General features: G+C 27.1%; 1 protein-coding gene across 1 annotated transcript; it reads right to left on the reverse strand.

Annotated features, from left to right (window-relative positions):
* Nucleotides 1–79: 79 nt before the first annotated feature.
* LOC145326834 (uncharacterized) lies at nt 80–18,391 on the reverse strand. The gene is made up of 14 exons (XM_080170272.1): nt 18,231–18,391; nt 17,667–17,759; nt 17,244–17,306; nt 16,977–17,022; nt 16,804–16,888; nt 15,536–15,638; nt 15,118–15,214; nt 11,104–11,175; nt 1,386–1,489; nt 1,134–1,253; nt 891–987; nt 613–722; nt 337–501; nt 80–194 (listed from the first exon to the last, which is right to left on the reverse strand). The coding sequence occupies exons 1-14, from the start codon at nt 18,341–18,343 to the stop codon at nt 80–82; spliced, it is 1,383 nt and encodes a 460-aa protein (XP_080026398.1). The 5' UTR covers nt 18,344–18,391.
* Between the last annotated feature and the right edge of the window lie 9,238 nt (nt 18,392–27,629).

Genomic DNA, 27,629 nt, shown 5'->3' on the forward strand with positions numbered 1-27,629 from the left:
ATTACTTTCTGAAATTGATTTTGAAAAAATATAAAATCAATTAAGCAGGCAATGATTATTCTAATTTAATTAAAACAAATCATTCTTCCCTGTTGAGTAAGTCCATAGCATCCTTAACCTCATAGAATATTTCTTCAGGAGTCTTAGGAAGTTTCTCCACATTATCAACTATGTCCAAAGTCATATTTCTTATTCTAAATATTCAGAATTTGTACTTTCTCCATCAAATAATAGAAAGTACAACTAGTTTTCAAAAGGTTTATATAATTATATATTAAATATTTTAGATATGATTTCAAGTTGACTCTTGTTTACAGGCAGTACATCAAAATTTACCTGTCCTTTGTAATAAGCATATCACTTGCAAGCATTGAGGGTATCCTAGTTGACAGTATGGTAAGTATTTCATGGATAGCAAGACTATGGTTGAATACAGTCAGCTCCATGGACATATTTATCAACATATCTTCACTTGGAAAGGCTAGATGAGGTAAATTCTCACTGAAAAATAACAATGTCATTCTGATAAAAAAAGAATTTGTAATGTTAATTTTGGTTGTTCCATTTACTTGTACCCGATTTATCTAGGTAATTGAAGAGAGAGATACCTACCCTGAAATATTTCTAGGTGTTCCTTTGCATTGATACTCAAGAATATCTAATTCTGTTATACAATAGATATCTCTGCAAACCTCATAGAAAGGATCCCACAACTGATCTGGCTAAAATGTACAAATAATTTATGTTTATATGTATATCTGACTCTTAATCGTTTTTATTACAAATTATTTAAAGTTTTTGGATTGTATATTGGTTAACTGTTCTGTATGATAAAAAAGATTAAAATCTGGAAAAAGTGTGGTATAATGGTTAATTTGTCTTAAAATAACCTGACAATTATGTTCTTTGCTTTCAGTAGAATACATAATCTGGTTGTAGTAAGGGCCAAAGTTAATCAAAACAGATATTGAATCTAGAGTTGGATTCCTAAATTTGTGTTTTTAAATGGGTTTGTTAAAGGGAGGTGAAAATCTCTTAATGCAAGGAAATGATAAATCCCACTCTCCAACCACCCTCTCTTTGTAGGTGCCTTATTTTTTAAAACATATTTTATAATATTTTTTAATTAGAACAATTTAAGGATCATTCCTGGTATTCCAGATCTCTCAGAGTTTCTGAGAACACTATTAACCATATCTTCAACCTTCTTACTGCTAATCAATTCTTCGCTCTTGTTTCTGAAGGAGTTAGTTCTAAAAAATAATGTTCTAAATATAAAAAGTAATATCTACTGATACTATGTAAAATATTTTTGATGTATGTTTGATTTAAATGTTAAAATTATGTTCTCTGGAACTCTTGATTTATTACTGATTGAAGCTTACCCAGGTAGAAGTTTCTTGACAACTGCTCCAGAACTTGCCAAATCTGATCCTCCCAAGTAAGGGTTGAAACAATGGATATCATCATTTTCAAGAATCATATGGTTCTAAAACATTTTACATTTCTTTGAAAATCTGTGACAGATGTATTTAAAATATAAGATTTTATTATTTATCTCAACTTTTCTATACAACAAAACAATTTAATTGCAAGCTTTTGTAACACTTTTTAATTAAAAGTAATATTTAAATAAAATTTAAGTATTGAAATTGTAGATAATTGTTTTGAATTAAATAAAATATAATCTCTATGACGTAAATAAAAGATATTAACCACACTTGTAAAATGTGATGTATTATTATAAAATTTTGTATTTGTGGAGTTAGATTATAACCATAAAACAGATTACACTGAAATATAATATAGAAGAAAACTATTTTTGTTACCATCATTAGCGGACTTATTACAGATTGGCAACCCCATCGGTCAAGAATCAAGGAAAATTTCTTTTGGATTTGGTAAATTTTTGATTTTTTTCAAAATTTTTTAGTCGGATGAATGGTAACTTTTAATTAAAGTAAATCTAAGTTATAATTTCAAAAGATATCTAATTAATTGTGAATAAAATTTGTGAATAAAAATCTAATTCCTTTTTTTTTAAACGATAATATTGTCTGATAAAGGCAAAAAGATAATACAAATAAAGTTTTGTCTACTAAAAATAGAGGCAAAAAGATAAAATTTAGTTACGGTAAATATACAAAAAAGATAATTTGGTCTGATAAGGACTAAAAGATAGTAAAAACAAAGTTTGTCTACTAAAAATAGGGGGCAACAAAAATTAAATTTATGCTCCATTACGTTCTAAGGTTGATAATCAACATTTTTGAACTAGTTATTATTAAATTTGATGTAAAAAAGAAAACCTTTAATCAATCAATAAATCAAGATAATAATTTTTATGTTTATGAAGCAAATTTCTCATTTAAAATTGGGGAAAATTTGAAAATTATATATTATGCAGTTAAAAGATTAATTCAAGATAGATATAATTTAATAAGACAAGGTAATACAGGTAAAGGAGATAGAGGTACAGCGGAGAATCTGGATAATAATTCATCATACAATAGACAAGAAGTAGATCAAGAAATAGCAGGTCCTTTCACATTTAGTCATTTTGGAATAAATAGAACTTTAGACAGGTTTCCTGAGTTTAGAAGATATTTAGGTGGAACGATAATAATTGGAAACAGTCAAATTGATAATATCTATCATTCTGATTCAGAATAAAGTTTTAAAAATATACGTCATCAAAATATAAAAATATTGAAAATTTCATGAAAATTGTTGTATAAAAGTGTAAATATTTAAAACACAAGTGTTTACACCGGACATACACTGTAATTATAGTAATTATATCATTTCATTAAAAAGTTGGGAAGTTGAAAATTTTTTAATTACCTAACATTTTTAAATTGTTAAGAAAATAATATTATAGTTTTGTACTTTGGACACAAAAGAAAAGTCTAAATTATAAAACTAAATATAAAGATAATTAAAAAAGGTAAAATAAAAGTTTTGTATATTGAACACAAAAGAAAAGTTCAATTTATAAAACTAATAATTATTGTTAAAGTAATTAAATGATAAAATTTTGCTTAAATATTCTTGGTTTATGGAAATTAAGAATTCTATGTTCTGAAATTAGAGGGCAAAATTGGACTGAAAAAATTCGAAGCTGTCAAATTACTCTTGGTTCTATAACTATTATAAGAATTAAGTTCAAACAAACATTGTAAAATTTTTAGGTAAAAGTAATTTTAAAAGATAATTCTACTTGTTAATCTAAAAATTGGTAAAAATAATTTTGAAAAATAACTCTACCTGATTTATCTGGAAAGTCATCAAAACATTGTTCCTGTTCAAATTTCATTAAAATCTAAAATAAAGATAGTCTCCACCAAGAAAATTGTTCCTGAATTATAATTTGGTAAGCTAAAAATAAGAAAGATATTAATAAAACCCCCAACGGTAACCAAATTTTATTTTATAATACACTGTAAAAAATCTTTTTCTTAAAACATAAAGGTAAAGAAAATAAAAGATGTCGGACACAGAGCAACAAAATGATCCTTACTTTGCTGGTGCCAGACGAAGAAAGTTTAGTAATTGGTTTCTTAAAAATAAGGAAAAATATTTAGAAAGACTACAAAAATATAAAGATAACTTGGAAAATTTAAATGGAGAAGATTACAAGGGTTTACATGCAAATTTCAATACAGAAACAATGGATTTATTGCGCAACAGAGAGGCAGAAAGTTATGTGACAAACGATAACTTTACAGAGCTTGCTGATGATTTTTCACTTGGAAATCTCAGGGATGAAAGGGACAGAGAAATGAACTTTGAAAGAAGAAATTTTAATCAAAATAAAGATAATTCTAATCAATTTAATTTTGATAGAGAAAATTTTAACATAAATGACCCTGAAAATAATCAATATCAAAATCAGTGGGGTGATTATAGAGGTTTTAATTATAGACAAGAACAAAGATATCCAAGAAATGAAAGATATTTTGAAAGAAATGAAAGAAATTCTAGACAATACAGAAAAGATAATTTTCAAAAAAATAGAGACTCTTATTTAAACAAAAAATATATGGATGATTTGAAAAAGAAAATTGATAATTTAAATATGGAAATAATATGGAAATTATCTATTAAATAAATTGTGGAAAGAATAATGAAAATTTTCTAAAAAAGATAATTTTTATGATAATTAAAATGATAAATAAAATGATAAATTAAAAGGTAAAGAATTGAATGTACAGTAATTAAAAAAGTAATAAAACAGTAAAAAGAACACTTGTGAAAGAAAATTAGGAAATTGAACGTACTTATGATTGCGTGTTAGTGAAAAAGAGAGAAAAATACATTCTCAAATGAGAAAGTATTTGCCAGAAGATTTACTGTCAATATTAAGATTAGAAGAAGCTAAATTAGGTAAAAATCTTAGTGCTGATACACTTCATGATTTCATTCTTCTCAACAAGAACCAAATCAATAGATATATTAGATTTGTTCATAATAAAACCCTATAATGAAGAAACATGTTCTGGTTTACAAATGTAAAATAAGATAAATTTCCATAATAATATTGAAGATAATTTTGAGAAATTAAAAAGTCTGTGTTTACTGGCCTAACATTGGTTGGAAAAATGATAAAAAATAATGAAATCTTCAAAATGATAATTTCTTTCTGTGTTTACTGGCCTAACATTGGTTGGAAAAATGATAAAAAATAATGAAATCTTCAAAATGATAATTTCTTTCTGTGTTTACTGGCCTAACATTGGTTGGAAAAATGATAAAAAATAATGAAATCTTCAAAATGATAATTTCTTTCTGTGTTTACTGGCCTAACATTGGTTGGAAAAATGATAAAAAATAATGAAATCTTCAAAATGATAATTTCTTTCTGTGTTTACTGGCCTAACATTGGTTGGAAAAATGATAAGAAATAATGAAAGCTTCAAAATGATAATTTCTTTGATAAACAAAGAATAATGGTACTATTTATTGATATTTTTGAAAAATCAATGTATATTTAAAAAGAAAAATTAGGAAATTGAATATACTATATAATTAGGTGTTGATACTTAAAAATGATAGCCATAAAACCGTAAAAAAGGACACCTGTAAAATAGACCTAATCACACTAATTAAGGGTAATTAAATAAAAAGTGTACACTAGTTAATAAATGTTTAATAAAAACACTTGAAAATGTATATGATTTATAGAAATTTGAAAAGTTTTGAGGTCATATAAAATTAAAATGATAAAATAAACACTCACAAAGATATATGATTCATAAAAATTTAAAAAGTTTTGAGGTCATATAAAAATAAAATGATTAAATAAACAAAAATTGTATTTTAAATGTGTAAAGTAACTTATTATAGTTTTGAAATAGGAGATATGAAATAATTGCTGATTATTTGAATAGTCTAATCTAATAATAGTCTAAAATTTGAAACTAAAATGTATGTCTAAAAAAAAAAAAAGATATACACAAAAATTATGTGGTAATTAAAAAGACAATCATTACTTTTTAAAAATTAAAATTGTACATAAATTTAAACATTTATAAATAAAAAACCGTAGAGTGGGTTTTGTGTTTAAAATGATCTTAAAAATGTGCTTTTATAAAAGGAAAATATAACCAAAAATAAAAAATTATTCATAGAAACAATAAATTTGGTTAGAAGAAAAAAACATGCTTAAGAAATGGAGTGTCCTATACACTATGAATAAAAACGGTCAGGTAAAAATAAAGTGGGGTCTCCAATTTAAGAAAAAGACACTCTTTTAGTAAAATAAAAAAGCAAAATGATTTACTTTGAATTAAAATAAAAATAAAAGTTGGAAAAAAAGATATAAAGATAAAGATAAAGGGTCAAACATTACACACACAAATAAACAAAACCACACCACCCCCCCCAACATACTGAAAAAAAAATGTAAATGTAAGGGGCAACATAAGGATAATAACTGCAAAATATTTAAGAAACTATTGGTTCCTAAACCATGCAAAAGGTGTGAAGCGGCAGAAAAATATGAATACCACCATACCCCAGAAGAATGCCTAAAGGCTAATTTTTTAGAGAAAATAAAAAACAACCAATAAAAGATAAATTCAATGAAAAATGGTATAAAAAAGTTGAAAAACTAATTAATGATAAAAATGACTCAAAAAATGAGTTAGAGCTAAAAAATGGTTGTTTTTTGGAAAAACTTATAGTTGGAAAAATAAATGACGAAAATTATAAAAAATTAAGCCAAAATTATGCTAATTATGAATTATATATTAATATGATAAAAAATGAAATGATGCACAAGTGTTTAAGTAAATTAATAGGGTATTTAAACCTTTTTAATTTAAAGAACAGGTGTTATCTATGTAAAAATTATAGAAATAAATTCAAATCTTTAGAATATTTAAACTTAAAAAAAAAAAAAAATGATTAACAAGGAAAAAATTATCCATTAGTATTGAATAAAATAAATGATTATCCAATGGAAAAAATAAAATGGATAAAAATAGAACCTAGCTGTGATGAAAGTATAATCAAAAAAAGATAAAGTGTCAGAGTTATAAACACCAAATAAACCCAAATAAAACCACCCCCCCCCCCCCCCCCCGGAATTATACATTGTAACAGGGGTGACATATTAAGAAAACATTAAATAAAAGAATGAAGTGTCCTATACATTATAAATAAAATAGGGTCAGGTAAAATTAAAGTGGGGTCTCTAATTAAAGAAAAGGACACTCTTTTAGTAAAATAAAAGTGCAAAATGACTTACTTAAAAATTAAAAATAGAAGTTAGAGAAAGATATAAAAATAAAAATAAAAAATCAAACGTTAAACACATAACATCACGAAAAATAACCCCCTCCCCCTCCAACATAATGAAAAAATTTAAAGATAGAAAATTATAAATACCAAATAAATAAAACCAAAACACCCCCCCCAATGAAATTATTCATTTTAACAGGGGTGACATATTAAAGTGATTATTTAAGGAAACATTAAATAAAGAATGTCCTTTTATAAACTAACTTTTTAAAGGGACACTTATAAAGGAAAATTTATGAGTAAGATAATGTAATTTATGAAAAATGATAAAAAATAACTTAGGTTATAAAAATGAAAGACTTGTAAATTATTCTTCATAAAAGATAATGTGGTTTATGAAATATAATAAAAAATAACTTAGGTTATAAAAATAAAAGACTTGTAAATTATTCTTCATAAAAGATAATGTGGCTTATGAAATATGATAAAAGATAACTTAGGTGATAAAAAATTGTTGAAATAAAGTTAAAAATAAGCTAGAAAGTCAAAAGAAAAAAGAGACTGTCCTTTTATAAATTATGCTTTAAAAAGGGACACTCGGTCGGTTGATATATCAAAGTGAAATGAATATTGTTAAAAAATTATTAAATAGATTATTAACAAAAAATAGCAAAAGAAATATAAAAATCTGTTTAAAATTGAAATAATAAATAACGGAAAAAACTTTAGAAAAACAAAGATAAGACGGTTCTTTTAAATAGAACATCTTTTTAAACAAACATAAGACTGTTCTTTTATAAAACATCTTTTTAGAACTGGACAAAAAATTGTCAACCCAAAGTAAAGTAGCTGGTATGACATTAGTTCATTAAAAATACTCTTACAGCAAACATATCTCAAAATTAAAACAGTTAATCTCAGTTATAGTAAAACAAGAATTCTTGGTTTAATTTATTTTGAAATGTGAAATAAATTAAAATTATAATATAAAGTAATGTGAAATTTCAGAGAAGAAAATGGATCAAGGGAGAGATAGAGAAAGGAAAAGATATGATATGAGGTAAAAATTATTACCTAAATTCTTCTTCAGTAGATGGGTTTTTTTCTGTAGCACGCTTTCTGTCGCAGTAATCCTTCAAAAATTTGTGCAGCCACTTAAAGAAAGTCACCAGATAGACTAGTGGTACGATAACCTAAACAAAAAAAGTCTATAGGCTAGTAAACTAGAGAATTGAGTAAAATCTAGTAAACTATAATAAAAGATATCCCTCGAAAGAACAAATTAAAATGGTAAACGTTCAGAAATGTCTTTATTAACTATAGCAAAATTTCTTGAATTAATTATTTTATGATACCATTGATTCAAGCTTTTTTAGAGTTATGAAGTATATGTTAAAAGTAATTCTAAAAAAGATTACCCTTATGAGGTAAAGGGTAATTATACTTTTAAAATGAAAGTAATTGGTAAATTCATTTTAAAAGGGGTAATTTTGTATGGGATTCATATGAAGTCACCAGTAAAACCATTATTATGGAGTAACAGACAAGTAGGTAGCGAAGAATAGCTACGTTTATACCCAATAGCTGCGTGCACAAAGTTGAGATAAGTGTTCCATCCTTAAAAGAAAATTTTTCTTCAAATATAAATTTCACACATTATATCAAATATATTCTTACGCTTATGGTATTAAAAAATTCTCAATTTTCAGTGATATTTGTAATTAAATGCTCAAAAAAGAAATGTAAATACTCAAATTTCCTGTGATTATTAAATACTCATCAAATCCTTTTACTCATAAATTGTCAGATAATTAATGCCATACCATAGTTTAATGTTTTTTCTATGATAATTTTAAGGTATAAACCTTAAATCCTCCATATATCATCCATATCTTAAGGTTTAAACCTCAAAAAGATACTTATCATATGCTATTAAAGATATATTTAAGGTTTCAAATTTAATGAAACTTTAAAATGGTAAATTTGTGAAATATTTAAGGTTTCAAATTTAATGAAACTTTAAAATGGTAAATTTGTGAAATATTTAAGGTTTCAAATTTAATGAAACTTTAAAATGGTAAATTTGTGAAATATTTAAGGTTTCAACTTATGAAATTTTATAAAACGATAATATTTAAAGAAATAAATGACGAAAATAGACCTATGGTTAGACCAGCTAGAAACCAAAGGCGTATTCAGTTTAACCCCACAGCACCCTAACTAAAATATAAATTAATTTTAGATAATACCTGTGAGACACAACAAGAAAAAATTTAGCAGAATGCTGAAAATCAAAGATATCCATAATATGATGCCAGAGAAATCAACGGTGGGAAGATCCATCTCATCAAGGTACTGAATTTTATCCTAAATAAAAAATAAAAAGATAAGATAATTTTATGATAATCCTGGGAAAAAATATTAGAATGATAATTTAAATAGAAAGATAAAATGGTTAAAGAAAATTTACGCGAGAAAATGCTTAAAGGAAATTTTAAGATATTTAATTTAAAAGTGTATCGAATTAAATGATAGTTGAAAAATTCATTAAAAGTCTGTTTACTTTTAAGGTGTCCAAGGATAGGTCAACAGACCCTGACAAGAATGAAATGGCGCTGAACGGTTCATTAACTAGAAATTTAAATGCCTGTGCCACAGTAAACACAGACATGAGTTTGGTAAACTGAAGGTAAACGGTGTTACTACAGTTCATTTTAGAAAATATCTATAAAAAATATTAAAAAGATATTACTTTTCTTGGAAGATTTATGATAACCATGCAAAGTTATTGAAAGTTTAAAAGATAATCTTATAATTTATAAAAAGTATTAAAAAGATATTACTTTTGGAAGATTTATGATAACCATACAAAGTTATTGAAAGTTTAAAAGATAATTTTATAAGTAAAAATGATAAATTCTAGTAGACGTGTATAGATCACTGGCCACTGTAAAACTAATCATTAAAACATTATAGGAAATTGGGTTGAAACCAGTAACAACAAAAACCTGAAATTAAAGAAGCCAAACCTAACAAGGATAAAGAGATAGTAAAGTGATTTCTTATTTAATTTTTCATTGCAAATTAAATGTAAAAGTAGTGGTTTATTTTCCTTTTTATAAAAAATAGAAAATTTTATTATTAAAGAAATTTTTACAAATTATGTTAAGGTCTCCTCAGAAAGTTTTCAGTAAAAATTTTATGAAAAGTAATAAGCAAATTAAGATTTTTTGTTGAAAAGAAAAATTACAGAAGAAAATTTTTTTTCCATTTTAATCACTTGAATATTATGAATAAGCAAATTAAAATTTTTTTATCTTTTGATTAGCAATTTAGAACTTAAAAATTTTTTTTTATATATATCGCTTTTGGAATTATTATTGATACAAATTAAAGGGAAATCACTTATACCTGACTGATGAGTCAACAAGTCGTTCCGGGTACGAGTCCGACAAACAAAAGCAGAGAAGTTCACCAATCTGCTGAGACAACATGCACATCCTTCTCTCCCTGAAATATGGAGAAATGAATACACTGGATATTCAATTGGAATTATCAGGAGCTGATGATCCGTAACCACATATGCAGCCAGGAGTGCCTACAACTAGAATTACTGAAACAGCAGCTGCCACCAGATGGATCCCTTATTAATCTTTTAAATATTTCCAAAATGTGTTTAAATTTCTACAATTTTGAGTTCTAAATACAAGCTAAAATTCCTTTTTTTCTTTAAATAAGCAAAACTACAGTATGATTTTGAAATTTTTAATTTTAAGTAAAACAATTAGAAAAGTAATTTTTTTATATTTTTACATTCGAATATTCAAGTTTATTCAGAAAATTTTTTATCAAACAGTCTAATTAAAATTTTGTTTTACCTAATTAAAAGAAATTTTTAGCTTTTTGAGGGCAGACTGTAACACTTTTTAATTAAAAGTAATATTTAAATAAAATTTAAGTATTGAAATTGTAGATAATTGTTTTGAATTAAATAAAATATAATCTCTATGACGTAAATAAAAGATATTAACCACACTTGTAAAATGTGATGTATTATTATAAAATTTTGTATTTGTGGAGTTAGATTATAACCATAAAACAGATTACACTGAAATATAATATAGAAGAAAACTATTTTTGTTACCATCATTAGCGGACTTATTACACTTTTTTTCAGAAGATTATCCAGTACTTAGCAGAAAATTTACAAATTCCTGCCCTAAACTTTGCTATTAATGTCACTCATCTAAAAAAGCATCAGTAAGTTAATTTTTTACTTCTATATCAGTCAAAATTTATAAAACACTGAAACCCATATAGTTGAAGTAATAAACTTCATATAATGTTACTTATTTTAACCTTATGGTTTTCACAGTAATAGCAATCGATGTTTCTGTAGACTTTTGTTATTATCTCATTATTCTCTAAAACCTACAATAAGAAATATAAATTAACTATCAGCAAGAACATGTTAATTCATAAGTAGCACAGTAATAACATTCTAAATTCTAGAGGCATTACAAAGAAACTAAAAATAGATTTTCTTTTTGTAAAATCTTTTTAGTTATGATTATTTTTAAATCCATGCAACAAGCAAAAAACATTATGTTATTGAAAATGATTAGTTTAGACTGTGATACCTCAATTATAGAGTAGCTGCACTTTCTTGCTTTGCTTTGCATACACATGTCCTTGTTCTTTTGATAAAAGTAAGTAGGTCTAATTTATATATATTATGCACATATTTTTCTACATGAAGAGAGTAAAGTAAAGAATATAAGACAATATTTATGAAACAAAGATGAAATAAGAGGCTAGTGGGACTTAAGTTAGATTACCCGATAAACCATCCAAAGCAAATAAAACAAAAAGATTTGAAGATTTTCAATCTGATTGAATATTTTTAATTCTAGGTATAATATGCTATTTCATCAAATAAGCACTAGATTGTAAATCTATGGCTTTTTAGGGGTTATAGTATGGTCCTCCTATAGATTTTTAAAGCTCCATAACTCGCCTTTCAACTTAACTCGGGGTATTAAGAAGCTTCCCCGAAAAAAAGTCTGTAGCAATTCCTTTTCTATTTTTCAGTTTATTGTTCCTAAATATTTACTGTTTATTGTTACTGGGAAACTTGTGGAACTAATTGTCCTAGTTTGATAATTTTGGAGGAATACAACCATATGCACTGAAAACTCAAAATATGGCAAAAGGTGATGAGAGAGGGAGTAAGAGAAAAGGAGAGAGGATTGTCGACAGGTGACAAATAGTTGACATTAGTTACCTAGATGTGGTCTCTGTCAACATAAAATTACAGATAATAAAGTCATACACATACACACACACACACACACACACACACACACACATACATACACACACACATAGACACAAACACTCACACACACTTACACACACAAAGTAGCTCTCTGAACAGTTATGCTTTGTATGTGTTAACTACGATATCAGGAATGGCTATGGATAAAAAATTAACAATCATATAAAGATACACATTGGCCATCATTATATAATAATGCAACACTTTTTAGGCGCTAGGTATTTTAAAGTTACTTTAATATTCAATTTGGAATTTTTAAAATCTATTCAGCGGTGCTAACATAAGTAAAGCTGAAGTACTATTCATAAATGTAGAAAAGCTTTGCTTAAAAAAAAAACTAGGAGTAAGTTAGAAAAATGTGTGTATGTTTGAATCCATCTTACTATCTAAGTATCTCTCATTTATATTAATCTACCTTTTTTCTTTTACCTATGTATCCATCTTTATGTTCTACTATCTATCTACTATATAAGTATATCTCAATAATATTAATCTACCTGTCTATCCAACTATATTTCTAACTACTATCTAAGTATATCTCATCAATATTAATCTACCTGTCTATCCAACTATATTTCTAACTACTATCTAAGTATATCTCATCAATATTAATCTACCTGTCTATCCAACTATATTTCTATCTACTATCTAAGTATATCTCATTAATAGTAATCTACCTGTCTATCCAACTATAATTCTATCTATCTATCTACTATCTAAGTATATCTCATTAAAATTAATCTACCTGTCTATTCAACTATAATTCTTTCTATCTATCTACTATCTAAGTATATCTCATTTATATTAAACTACCTGTCTATCTAACTATATTTCTATCTATCTATCTACTATCTAAGTATATCTCATTAAAATTAATCTACCTGTCTATTCAACTATAATTCTTTCTATCTATCTACTATCTAAGTATATCTCATTTATATTAAACTACCTTTTTTTGCTTCTCTACAAGTATATGTTATTTATAATTTTCCATTGTTCTATCCATTTGTCTATCTATCCATACATCTATATATCTAAATATCTCTTACTTTCAGCCATTTGGTGAAGGTTTTATATGTTTGACACTGTTTGTTACTTTCAAGTCCTTATATCAATGTTTATGGGCATTAAAGTCAGGGATATAGCAATAGATAAATTTAAATTATGTAAAATGCTATATAATATGACGTAATTTTTTAGTGGTTAATTGTGATATCTTTGATTCTAAAAAATGTATAAATTACCTATAAAGTTGCTCAAAAGGACTTGAACTTTAGCGCTATTATTTCTCTGTTAAATCTTTAATATTTTTGTTCTAAGTTCTTATAAATATTATCATACTTATTTTGGATAATTTTGTCCTTTTAAAAGTTATTCTTCCATACCTTTATCCCTGCATATAAAGTAAGTATGTGAGTGCCAGAAAAGGAAAATGAGAAAGGAGATAAAAGGAAAAACAAAAGTTTAGGAAATTATTAGATGAATAGAATAAAAGGTACTGAATATAAATCTTGACCAAAGATGTCTGTCCATCTGTCTGTCCTTCCAATTGCATAAAAATTCACTGAAAAAAATTGACCCATTCGGATCTGTTTTTATAAAGTTTTCATACTGTTTTTTCTATTTCAAGCCATTTTCTTGGGTTAACATAAAAACAAGATTTAAATAATAAAGTCAATTCTATAATGTTCCATAACAGATAAAAAACAAAGTACATAGATTATGTAGGTAAGCACAAAAGACTAATAAGAAATGTAGCAGCTCAAAAAAACATGTATGAATGTATGAAAAGCTAAATAATAATACTCTAGCTGGAGTATATTTCAGTTGTTTATTAGCTAGTGGTACATTTACTTTAGAATATATTTATTTAGTCCACAAAATCCCATATTCTATATATTGCCCCAACACCCCCCCCCCCCCAAAAAAAAAACACATTTTTTTGTTTGACAAGACTGTTATTGGGGTTTGTAAATGTCCAATTAAGATCTCGAAAACGACTGGAGATATCATTACACAGTGTTTGGGTTGGTTTAGTATTAGTCTGGAAAAATTATTTTATTATTATATGAGCTCCTTCAAAAAGTAAAAAATATGGTTTGTAAATAATTTGCCTTCCAAATCTATAATTAAAAGAGGATTATTTTTAGCCTAAATTACTCATGACAGAACATTGACTATATTTCAGAGGTTTGTCTCGCTTTCTATACAAAGGACTATATATATAAGGCAACATCACCTAAACTGAAAGTGGAACACAAACGAAGTTAGATAATTTGATTTAAAACATCATATAGCTTTTGGTTGGATTAAGAAAGGATCTCCCAAATGACTAGTATCATCTCACTATAGAGGCTAGAAATATATTTTTTTAAATTTAAGAATAAAAGCAATGGTATTTTGATGCTCAACATATTAGATCAGAGAATCATCCGCCTGTATTTATATGAAGGCAAAAAGTTGTTTATGATTTCATATGTCTGTATTTTTTCTGTATGCATATTTAATATAATAAAACAAATTGCTATTTAATTCAGACAATTCCTTTCTTAGTAAAGTATCTATCAATCTATATGTCTAATACTCTAAAGAAGGGCAAATTGACAAAAAATTCAGGATACTAAAGTCACTTTTAAACAAAGAATTATGAATAATTTTTTGAATTATAGAACAATTATTGACATTTTTTGGATAGTATGGCAATGATAAGGTCATATTTGAAATTATATGTTTTTGGAATAATATTTTAGGATTGTTATTATAATCTGCCTTAAATTTAAGTTTACCTAATATTCAAAACTGTAATTATCCTATTATACAAAGTAGTAAGCGTTTTTTGTCTGTCCCGAAGGATCTCGCTAACTGCTAAACCGATATTGTTCTCCTTTACAGTGAAGCTTATTATAATAATGTATGATAATAATATAAGACTACGTATAAGTTTTATATTAATCTCCTAAAAATGTATGTATAAGATTTTAAAACCTTTCTGATATATAAAGCATGTGTTGATATAACAACAGCAAGCATCTTACCTTAACCAGAATAGGCTTAACATAGGAGTTGCATTTCTTTCTCAAATAATTTTTTCCACTTTTCTCATCACATCTCTTTAGATCAGGGATACAAGTCCTAAAATGGGTTTATTTCCGTGATATAAAGAACATTAGTCTACAAGAGGACTAATTTTGTTTGTTATATAGAAGATTACTTACATTTATCATCCATTTTCTTTTCCCTTGAAATCTATGGTTTTAGTAACCATATTTCTTTGCTAGTACTTGTCATAATTTTTTTTTATAAATACTACTGTATTACAATTTACTTTTTTATTTTATGTCGTTAGTTGGTATTGGTTAATTTTATTAAAAATTTTTCTTTTTAATTTAGTAACATAGTGAGAGATATAAGAAAAAATGAGGATAATTTTTTTATGAAAAAGTAAACTAATACCTTTCAAGAAGGTTTTTATTCCACAACAGATTAGCAGCTTCTTCGAACCCGGTACCTCGGGAACAATTCATACAAAATGTATTCTTAAAATACATCTTCCAATCTAGATAAAAATATTTTTATCTACATAGGTATATTCTTTTATCATAGATGTTGTAAATAAATGTGTCGTAGATTAAGATCATTAAATGCTTTGCTAAAATCTAAATGCCCTTTAACTATTTTTAAAAGTTAACAATTAGTTTTGTAGTTCAAACGATTTTAGTACGAGACACCAAGATATCTGTAAACAATTAGTCTCTATACTCTGTTTATACCCATTTGATGAGTGGACACGGTTGTGATTGGTTATAATATATTGAGTTTTAATTGTCAGTTATCAAATTTGCCTCTTTATTATTAACGAAGCTACTCTATAATTCGAAATGTCCGTCCGTCTGAGACAGAAAGGGGGAAACGTGATTTTCTCGGCTCCTATAAAAGATAGAGGGCTGAAATTTTCAGGGATTAATCATGCTAACAGTCTTCATATTTTTACCAAGTTTCATTAAGATTCGGGGTGCTAGATCGATTCCTACATTTTCAAGATTTCATGTTTTTCTCAACTCCTATTCAACATAAACGGCTGAAATTTTCAGGGATTGAATACTTTCATATTCTGCATACTTTTATTAAGTTTTATCGAGATTTGCTTATTAGTTGGTGTGCTAGTTCGCTTTCTAGATTTTTAAGTTTTCAGGATTTTCTTTACTCCTATCTGCATGAGATAGACGGCTGATATTTTTAGTGATTAAACAAGTTAACAATTCACTCATCCTTAAAAAGTTTCATTAAGATTTGCTGATTTGCTGAGGTGATAGATCGATTCCTAGATTTCCACGCTATAAATCGTACGAGGTTTCGTGATTTTTTAGTTTGATGTTCTTTTATGAAACTGCAACAAAGTTCAGTTTTTCCGGATATCCATCCATAATTTTTGAGTTTCGCTTCTTATGGATGTTATCATCCTGGTTTTTTGATAATTTGAACATTTCTTATAAATAATCTCCTGTACTTATTTGTTTTGTTTTGTTCGCTAGTTAGAATTCGTAATGGAGTTAGTTTTGTAAAGAGAAATTAAACAATTCTTTAACTCATTTTCAGCAGTTATTAAGATCTTAAACTCCAGACAAAAAAGACTTACTACTTCATAAATAGATTGTTATGAGTTTTGTTGGTCTGTATACATATGTTGCTTGATGTAGGAATGTTGAATAACAAGGACAAACCTGGATCATAGGCCGGAGGATCTGTTATTAATTCACAAAGGATGGAAAAGGAAGAATAATTTTTATCTTCTTCATTGCTTACATCCTAGAATACAAGAAAAATCGTGAAGACAAACCATATGATGGCAAATATGATAAAATGAAGCATAAAACAATATTGAAAAGTAATTTACCTTTAAACAATGCTGGATCATATATCTGTTATGTGCACCTATCTGTCTAAAAAAGTTTATTTTTTAAACTACTAAATTATTAGCAAAAAGTCAAGCTTAGCCAATGGCTATTATATAAAATATAGAGATCATATTAACAAATACATTTCAGATTTAGAAGCAGGTAAACTCTTTATTGATGTTTCATTGATGAAAATGAATTAATTGTTAAAAGCTAAGGTTTAAAGAACATCATTGTTTATTTAATTTGAAATAAGGTCGTCTTACCCACATTCAAATAGAGTAGTTGTATTCTGAAGTAGACTTGGTATTGGATCTTTCTTACAATACCTTAAACATCAAGGACAATTATTTCAATCTTTTAATAATAAAAACTATTTTTAATGCTTAAAAACTAAAGCGATGTTATTTTTAAGTTTAAACAGACTGGGTAGCTTATACAAGAACAAAGAGCCCACAAAGGTAACAATATTTTCATCTTATTAGTAGTTTCCACAACAAAAGCAAATATCCAAATGATTTTTTGAGTTCAATAAAAGTTTAGGGTTTTTATATTTTAGAATTTTTCAATAAAGAAGAAAATAACTTTCACTTTACATAATCCTTATGACTAACAGACAAACGGGCATCAAGACTCATAAAGTTATGCTGTTCAGGGGAATGTTTTTTGGTACTTAAAAATAATCTTACTTTTGATAATCCTTGCAGCAATCTCCATAGAAGGTACAATCAGGATCGCAGCCGCAGACAAACGGTTTCTGCGGCTCCTGTCCGCATCTGTCACTAAAATATTATATCATATGCAGTCGGTGATGAATGATAGAATAATTTATACTTGTACCTAAAGTTGTATAAATTATCTAATTCGTTGGCTTAAAGATTTTGAGGACTTTTTTAAAATCTTGACTGGTTTGTACAGATTTGCATGGTCAAAACCTTTTACCAATAATTCCATCTACAGTGGGTTAATTTTGTGGATGTACATTGATATATTGTCTATTGTCTTATCCCTTCAGACTCCTATTTAATATTAGTTTAATAGCTTAATTTGAAATATTTAAATTTTGGAGGTGTATTTTTTCTTTTATTGCCCTCCATCAACCTTTAACCCAAATTTAATCAAGCCAGAAAAAAAAATAATTTCCTTTGGGAAAGATTATATTTTACTACATTGTCATATATCCCTTATTTATTTTTAAATATGAGAAACTTAGGTACAAATGAGTATCATAGAGTAGTTAAGCTGAAACTAACCTAGAACAGGTATTGTAGTCTGAACATTGGGTATTTTGTTTTCCATCTATCATGAAAACAATAGATGAAATAAGTATTAGTTGAAACATTTTGTAGATTGTCATTTTATCCATTGAAAATGAATTTTTTGGAGGTGTTAATTATAAACAGATTCATTTTATTTATCTGAAAATTTAAAACAATAATCATTAAAAAAAAAAATATTATCCTTATCATATCCAAATCAGACTGTAAAAAAAAATGTTAATGACCACCTTAGTAAATCCAGGTTAAAGTCTATGCGCTCCGCCGTAAGTAAAAGTTTGTTAAGAAAAGTCAAATAATAGAAAATATATGCAGATTTTAATTTCTGTTTCACTTCTTATTAATTTTTACGCTATATCTGATCATTATCATTGTCATTACGGATATAACCTTCAAAAATATGTACGCATTAATAAATATAGCAAGTAATCATGGTGGAAAGATAATGAAGTAACTGATACATAATACTATTTATATATTGATTGATAATAATGTACCTAAAAAGCTCTTTATTAATACAGTAAAGCTGCTCTAAAATCTGCTCAAAAAATGACTTAAAAAGTAAATAATAATTTTAAATCATATTTTATGTTTAAAAGACCTCTATCAATTGACAGTGAAGGAGGGGATATTGCACTGTAAATTACTCTGTTACACAAAGTTTTATGAATTTTATGTCTTATTCGTTGGCTTAACAAATTTAGTTACTTTGTTAAATTTTTATTGGTTGGTTCAAAACTATGTTCAATTGTTTTACCAACGATTTTAATATACAAATGGTATAATTTTGTTTTTATCATCGGGGTTGTTTATCAATATAAAATGTGCATTGTCTTACTCCTCTTTAAGGTGACATAATTGGAACAGATTATTTAATATTTTCTGAACTACTAATGAATGTTTTCATCCTTGTTAATATAATACACTTTACTTTATATAATAACAAAAGTAAACACATACACCTAAACCAACGACTGATAAGGACTTTTTTAAAAGTCCTATTTTGCAGAATATTGTTTAGCAATATCAAATTAACAAAAATGATTTCCTACTTTTGGCTTCAGCATTTTATATAACAAAAGCAATAAATAATATCCGTAATTTATTTCATCTTTTAAATTTGTAGCTAATCATTTTGTAGTAATATGAAAATACATATTAATTACAGTATGATGTGTATTGTTTTGTGCTCATAATTTTATGACATCCGCCTTTGAGTAATTGTTTTCATCCAACAAAATATTAGTGAATGATAGGGTCAAAGGCCTTTTACAAATCATAAAATACTCCAATTTAGTTTAAGACGTTTTTTTACTTAACTTTCACATTCTTTTCCTTGTTATTTGATATGAAACACAATAAAAGTATTATTCATGGATACAGGATTATTTCAATGGGAGAAAAAAGACTTACTGTAAAAAGTTTTGATTGATTTGGAATAAGATTCAGAAGATTTATTTCTTTTGAAATTGCTTTGGATATTTGGATATTATAGAATTGGCAAAAGGATTGATTGTCTTTTTTTGGCCATTCCTTAAACCCTAGTGTTTGCAATGATGATATAAATAGTGATGTCTGTAAAAGCATCAATTATTAAGGTAAACAATCCTATGTCCACACAACACCTATCACTGTCAATTATAATGAACATGGATTAACATTATAAGGTTGGACAATAATATACTAATAAAGAAAATTGGAATTTTAATGATACATATTTTGTTTAAATAAAAGAAAAGTTTTTAAAATAAATTAACACAAAACATTACAAATTAAGTAATCATAAGTTATTTAATAAGATTTTATAGGGATCTCTTTTCTTTGTGCATGTAAAAAACTGAATCCCTAATATTTTAAAGAGAATTTGAAAATAAAATAAGGGATTAGTTTTGTTCCCATGCCTAACCACTTCGAGAAGCACTACCTCTGCGGGGCTACCTAGTGCCCATATAACCTAACCTAACCTGACCTAAAGTTAAAAACAAACAAACAAAAACTAACTTCCAATTATCTTCTATTTATTTCAAATATTGATGGGGATCTGTGATGCTCAACAAGGCATTTTCTTGGTAACGCCGCCAATGTGTTTGTAGTATCATTCATGAAAAACAGTCAACGACACTCAGACAAAAATCAGTGATAATTTGAAAGGGTTCTCCAACTAAAAAAGGTTTCACTTTGTTTTGGATTAGACTTTTAGGAAATGAAAACATATACACATGTGAATGACAATAAATTATCCAAGTAAATTTATCTTCTCACTTTCTCATACTAAAAATAATCAAGGAATCTAATGGATATAACATCAAAAAATAGATTATTGAAATATGTGTAATCATTTTCATTTCCAATGGAGTTCATTTCATTTGTACTACTCATAATCTGTTAAAACCAGAACCAAACTTTATGTAAACCTATGACATAGGAATATAACTCAAAGAAAAAGAATATATCACAATGAAATTTTTTTATAAAGAGCAAGTATAAAAAGAGAGATACCTAGAAAAAGTTAATTTAAATTTCATATTCCTCATTTCCCCTGATTAATTTCTACCTTCCAAGTAGTAGATCCAAACTTGCTGATGCATTCTATTAATAACAACTCTAAAAGTGATGTTCCCTTGAAAATAATAAGTAAACCAGTTCAGATTCTGGGATCAACAGTAGCCCCTTTAGTTACACGGCAGTAGTTGCAGTTCATTTTTTCTTCTTGAAACATAGTTCCAGTCGGGGCTGCATGCAGCTTCGTCAACGTTCAGTAGTTAATTGTGGCTGTGACTGAGGGTCGATCCGGCTGAGGGTGGCTGCATTTGAGGCAGGCTGGGAGTGGCTGCGACTGAGTTTAGCTGAGGCTTGGAGTCGCTTGCTTTTTTCAGTAAGCTGTGTGGCTGTTGCGTATTTAGTTGCTTAACTTATTAGAGTATTATTTTTGTAAACAGTCTTTTTAAATTTAGACTTTTTTTTACTTTTTTAGGCATTTAAAAAATGAAAGTTTTCTTACAATTTCACTTAAAATAAGAGTATTTTACCTGTAATAGTAAAAAATATAGATTGTCAAGATGAAATAAAGTTGGTAGTAAAATAGAAATACAAGTATAGATATACATTTTTTTCATATCTCTAAACTAATGTTATGTTTACTGCTACAGTATCAAATATTAGCGGCTTCGCCAAAAGAGGTAATTTAAAAAAATAAAAAATTGCCTAAAACTACCACAGGACCAGTAGGTATATTCCCTAAAGATTAGAATCCGATTGGTTGAATGGTTACCAAGATCTCTACTTTGTATTATAGATAGCAAATTTTTTTATGGTGAAAAAAATGGTAGTAAAATCGACTTACTATAATAGATTCACAGTTATTATATCATTTCCTTACAATTTATTTTATGAACACTGATATAGTATTAAATAAAGTAAAGCTTGCCATGTTGAAAAAAAGTAGTAAAATAGACATACTAGAATAGAACTGGATACATAATAAAGACTCTAATCTTATATATCTATTATGAAGTGTTGATATCTAGGTGATATATTCTAGTATATCAAGGTATATAACTAGATATACATATAATTATGACTCTAATCTTATATATCTATTATGTAGTGTTGATATCTAGGTGATATATTCTAGTATATCAAGGTATATAACTAGATATACATATAGTTATGACTCTAATCTTATATATCTATTATGTAGTGTTGATATCTAGGTGATATATTCTAGTATATCAAGGTATAGAGAGAATTATCATGGGGGTGATTAATTTCTGGAGATAATTAAACCGCCAGGTTATATTCCAGTATATCAAGGTATACATATCTAATTATGACTCTAATCCTTTATATCTATTATATAGTGTTGATATCTAGGTGATATATTCTAGTATATCAACTAAATATATATGATTATGACTCACATCTTATATATCTATTATATAGTGTTGATATCTAGGTGATATATTCTAGTATATCAAGGTATATAACTAGATATACATATAATTATGATTCTAATCTTATATATCTATTATGTAGTGTTGATATCTAGGTGATATATTCTAGTATATCAACTAAATATTTATGATTATGACTCACATCTTATATATCTATTATATAGTGTTGATATCTAGGTGATATATTCTAGTATATCAAGGTATATAACTAGATATACATATAATTATGACTCAAATCCTATATATCTATTATAAAGTGTTGATATCTAGGTGATATATTCTAGTATATCAAGGTATAGAACTAAATATATATAATTATGACTCTAATCCTATATATCTATTATATAGTGTTGATATCTAGGTGATATATTCTAGTAAATCAAGGTATATAAAGTTAGATATACATATAATTTTGACTCTAATCCTATATATCTATTATATAGTGTTAATATCTAGGTGATATATTCTAGTATATCAGGGTATATAAAGTTAGATATACATATAATTATGACTCTAATCCTATATATCTATTATAAAGTGTTGATATCTAGGTGATATATTCTAGTATATCAAGGTATAGAACTAGATATACATATAATTATGACTCTAATCCTATATATCTATTATATAGTGTTGATATCTAGGTGATATATTCTAGTATATCAAGGTATAGAGAGAATTGTCATGGGGGTGATTATTTTCTGGAGACAATTAAACCGCCAGACAAACTTATATTGTTTCTGGTTGTCCCACAAAACAGCCAATATCTTTTAAAGGGGCCGGGTGGTAAGAAAACCTATCCCCTTTCTTCTTCGAAATCAAAGATTAGTTAGGTACAATTTTGTCTTTCAAAGCATACAAATTTAGTACAATTTTGTCAAAATCAAAATCCGATATCATAGTATTTTTCTTGGTAGTTCATTATTAATGTAAAACAAAATTTGGAAGCTTATATTTTATGGATGTTGTTATACTTGTTTGCATATTTTTAATAAGAAAGGAATTGGAATTAAAACAGTTAATTCTAATCATACCAGAAAGATTTTTTATTAAATTCTTTTGCTAATTAACATTTTTTTCTACATTATATTGACACTTTTTACCCTATATTTTAAGAACAAGACATATCTTTCTGATTCTAACATAAATAGTAAAAACAAAAAAACTATTCTTTTCTTACTAACAAAATACTAAGAATAAAATGAGGTTAATTTTTGTTTATTAAAATAACAGAAAAGGCAGATTTTAATCTTTGTCAATATGGAATATATTTGTCCTGTTAGTGGTCGTCTGGTGACTACTAAAGGGGTGTTTGTTTACCCTTCCCCACACACAAAAAAGCTTGAACTTCGTTGAATATTTTTATGCTTTTTAAGGTTGAATAGTATAAAAATACTAAGGAAATATATAGTTATAAACACACAAAGAAATTAGATGATTAATTCTTAATTTAACCTTTAAACAAATAGTTCTGAAAGTGGTTACCCAATAAATTCTTAAGTGAAATTCTGCCTTTTGAAATCTTGTATCCTACAGAAGAAAGGTACCTATAGTCAAAAAGCGATTTATACTAAATCAAGAAAGTCAACATCCAAGAAAGCGAAGATTAACAAATTAGACAGATTGTCATACATCGACAAACATAGCGTGCACTGCACTTTTGATGCCAAAATATAATCAAAAAAGATAACGTTAAACTGTAACGTAGATACGTTGTTTAGACTTGATTATAAAGATGTTAGTCTTCTACATGTTGCCTTATCATACCAGGAATATAAATTTGAACAAGTATGGTAACAGGACAGTTATATCACGAAAACGTTGCAAAAGAGAGAATATGATATTTTTACTTACTTTGCTTGTTATTGTTATTACTTATTCCTGATTATACAACTATCAATAAAGCTATTTTTTTCTTGAGATTCCTTATCCCTGCTCCCTGTGTTCTTGAGTGTTCAAGTATTGATACCTGACTTTGATTGATGATACTTTTTGATGTTAAGATCATATCATTCATCAACGTTGGTATTCATACAAACACACAAACTAAAAAAAAGATCTATTTCAATTCCTCCATTCAAAATAGCCATTGCTAGTATGTAATGCAATTTTATACGTAACATATAAGTTTAAAACAACATAGCAAAAATTCTTTGAATTACTCAATTAAAAGCATGGTAACAAAAATGAAATATTTATGATCCAAATTTGAATGATGAACTTAAATTAAAAATGTAATAAAAATTTAATTTTGTATGTTCTCCCGAACTAGTACACGTAATAATCAAACAATTATATAAGTGCAAATATGTATGCATAAATTTGGATATTGAATGGCTGAAAAGTATAAACATACACGGACACACACACCCATACACACACAGACACACATGTGCAAGGATAGCCTGATATCTAGTTGCCGAATGTGTACGCAGTTTCCTGGGTGTTTCCTCATCCTCGCTCAATATTTACTACTAGCTACAAATCTTCAAACTTCCCTTAAAAAAATCAAAATTTGAATGTGTAAACGATTTATACAATATACATTATAAATTTGAATTTTTTAAATTTTGATTTTTTTTTTTTTAAGTTTGAAGCTTTTTTAGCTAGTAGTAAATATTGAGCTAGGATGAGGAAACACTCAGGAAACTGCGTACACATTCGGCAACTAGATATCAGGCTATCTGTGCAAGTGCATGACTTTCAGATGTTGGTTGGCTCAATCACTCCACCCGCAAGCCTCAGCATGACAGAAACCCAACCATTTTCTTTTATTAAAACTCAATAGTTTTACAGCCTTATTTTATATTTGGTTATTTGTTGTGTCAATAGAATGAATATAAAAATCACAAATGATAAAACTTTTAATTAGACCAAAGGAATATAGTTTAGAAATAATCCAACCCTTGATTGGTTCGAATGAGTACAAATTTTGGTGCATTGTTTTTTTCATTTCAACCATAAAATAAGCATTTAAAAATGTTAAATTTCTAAGAGTTATGGTTTGCTTTGAGAATTTTTGAATAATCACAGAATTTCGTTTATTGTATTGGAAAAACTGAATTATTATCTAAAGTCTGTTTCAATTTTGATTTAATTCGGACAGATTATTGGGTCCGGTTAACCATCTGGGGTCATAAATATACTTTCTTTATCAAAATTATAGACAAATTAGAATCAAAGAAAAGTAAATTAAAAGGATTAGAAATATATTTGGCTTAATTTTCTACGAATTAGTGTCTTATTCGTGTTCAATAAAAAATGACGTCATATAATAAAAATGACCAATGATAGGCCAGTATAGAATTGACCACTGGTAAATTACAATGCATACTAGCCTATCATTGGTCATTTGTATTGTATGACGTCATTTTTTATTGGACACCATACGCTGTTTAAACTTTCTTCATTTAATTAATTATATGTGTCTCATATTCACATGATTTGTTTAGTAATATCAAGTTTTATACTATTCAGACTTCAATTATAAAAAATAGAATGGTGATTTGATTTCAAATGGATCAAAAATTTTAATGTATTATTCTTGAATTTAAAGGGCCTTTTCAAAAAAATAATTGGAATTTATTAAATTGATTAGATTTGATTAAATATATTTAAATGCCACACATACTTCAAAGACACACAAACACACACACACATAAAAACCCACAAAAACTCACACAATGACAACACACAAACACACTCAAATAAAAAAACCTTAATGCTTGATACCCTTTTTTTCTTTATCAGTTTGATCATGAGCTTCATAACCACTATCTATATCTCTGGACTTCAAATAACCCTCCCAGATTTATAAATACAGGGTGATAAAAAAAGTACAGGGTAGCCAAAGCAATACCCAGATATGTATCCATGTGTAACTCTAGACTGTTAAATCACATAGCCCTCCCCGATAAAGGTAGTAGATTGTTGACAAATTCAAGGACATAGATTCTAGGCAAGAAGATAGAAGGAAAAAGGAAAGATAAGACAGACAAACATAATGATAAATATACAAAGAGGTTGTATGAATCTTCATACTATAGTTAAGCAGTATATCATTGATAAAAGCTGAGATATACATACATTTAATAAAAAAATCATCCGTCTATCTTAAATTTCAGCTGAGAAAATCACATAATTGAATATCATTCGGATCAACTGCAGTTCACTGGTAACGAATATTTCCAAAAATCTATTAATTGTAAAGGCTGCTAGCTGCCAAACGGCTAAACGTACAGATCATACCCGCACACCATTTTAAGCGGTATAAGAAGGCCTACAAATAATCTTGAATAATTAAGATCCAATGATGCGTAAAATAGGTCTTTTTCACGCATTTCTCTGCACTGCGGGATAATTATGCATTATTGATTTATGGCTATTCCAGATTATTTGTAGGCCTTCTTATGCCGCTCAAAACATTGTGCTGGCATGATCTGTACGTTCAGCCGTTTAGGAGATAGCAACCTTTAAAATTCATAGATTTTTGGAAATATTCGTTACCAGGAATATTTTACCGTGAACTGCAGTTGATCCTATCATTCTTTGGACACCCTTTATGCAAATAAATGTAATGTAGATTGATAATATAAATTGTAATTAATACTTAAACAATATTCCTAGTTACTGGACACCCTGTATATAAATAAATGGTATGTAGATTGATAATATAAATTGTTATCAATGTTTAAATAATATTCGCTGTCAACTGAACTGAGCTTTGGGTCTCTTTGATTGGTATGCCTACATTATTTTTAAATATCTCAATAAATACAAGTAGGTAAATATAAATTTGCACAGGCATAGACGTCCAAGGGTGGGGGTTAAGAGGTGTTTACCCCTTTTAAACCTTGAGACCGCATATTTTACCCCCATCAAATATGTTTTTTTTTTAAATTAGCTTATCTTCCTCAAAAGAATAAGCTTGGATGTCCTTTAGCGCAGGGTTGGATGAAAATATCAATACAATTACAAAAAAAAACTTTAGTATGTAAATTCAAAATATTTGGATATCTTGATCTCTTTCTTTATAGAAAGCTTAATCTAATTGGTCCTTTTATTGTCGATTATATCCTTTTAATAAGAATTTTTGATGTTTTGATTAGGATTCTTAGTACTTTAGTAAAAGTTTTAGTAAAGAATCTTCTTTATAACAAAGGTCTGTTTGTAAATATGTGGAATTATGAATTATATTCTTTAACCTTCTTGAAAAAGATAAAAAAGTCCTTATGTTGTTTGTACTATGTTACTGTTTGCTATCAATTCTTTAAAATTTTGTTTTTAGTTGATGTGTTACTTTTGTATGTTTTCGTTCTTCTAACTCTACGGAGCAGAATCTCAAATCAACTTAAGTACTTTAATATACCAACTTTGTTCATATATTTGTGATTAATATAATCTGACTAACTCTGATTTCATC

The sequence above is a fragment of the Acartia tonsa genome, chromosome 1 (genome assembly GCF_053477335.1).
Source record: "Acartia tonsa isolate MP-2025a chromosome 1, ASM5347733v1, whole genome shotgun sequence".
Classification (NCBI taxonomy): Eukaryota; Metazoa; Arthropoda; class Copepoda; order Calanoida; family Acartiidae; genus Acartia; species Acartia tonsa.

Excerpts from the sequence above, each read along its gene's own strand:
- LOC145326834 (XM_080170272.1), bottom strand. The coding sequence starts at position 18,343 with ATGGATAAAATGACAATCTACAAAATGTTTCAACTAATACTTATTTCA. Across the intron at positions 723-890 it reads GCAAAGAACATAATTGTCAG|CCAGATCAGTTGTGGGATCC; the intron begins GTTATTTTAAGA and ends TGTACATTTTAG. Across the intron at positions 502-612 it reads ACACCTAGAAATATTTCAGG|TGAGAATTTACCTCATCTAG; the intron begins GTAGGTATCTCT and ends GTTATTTTTCAG.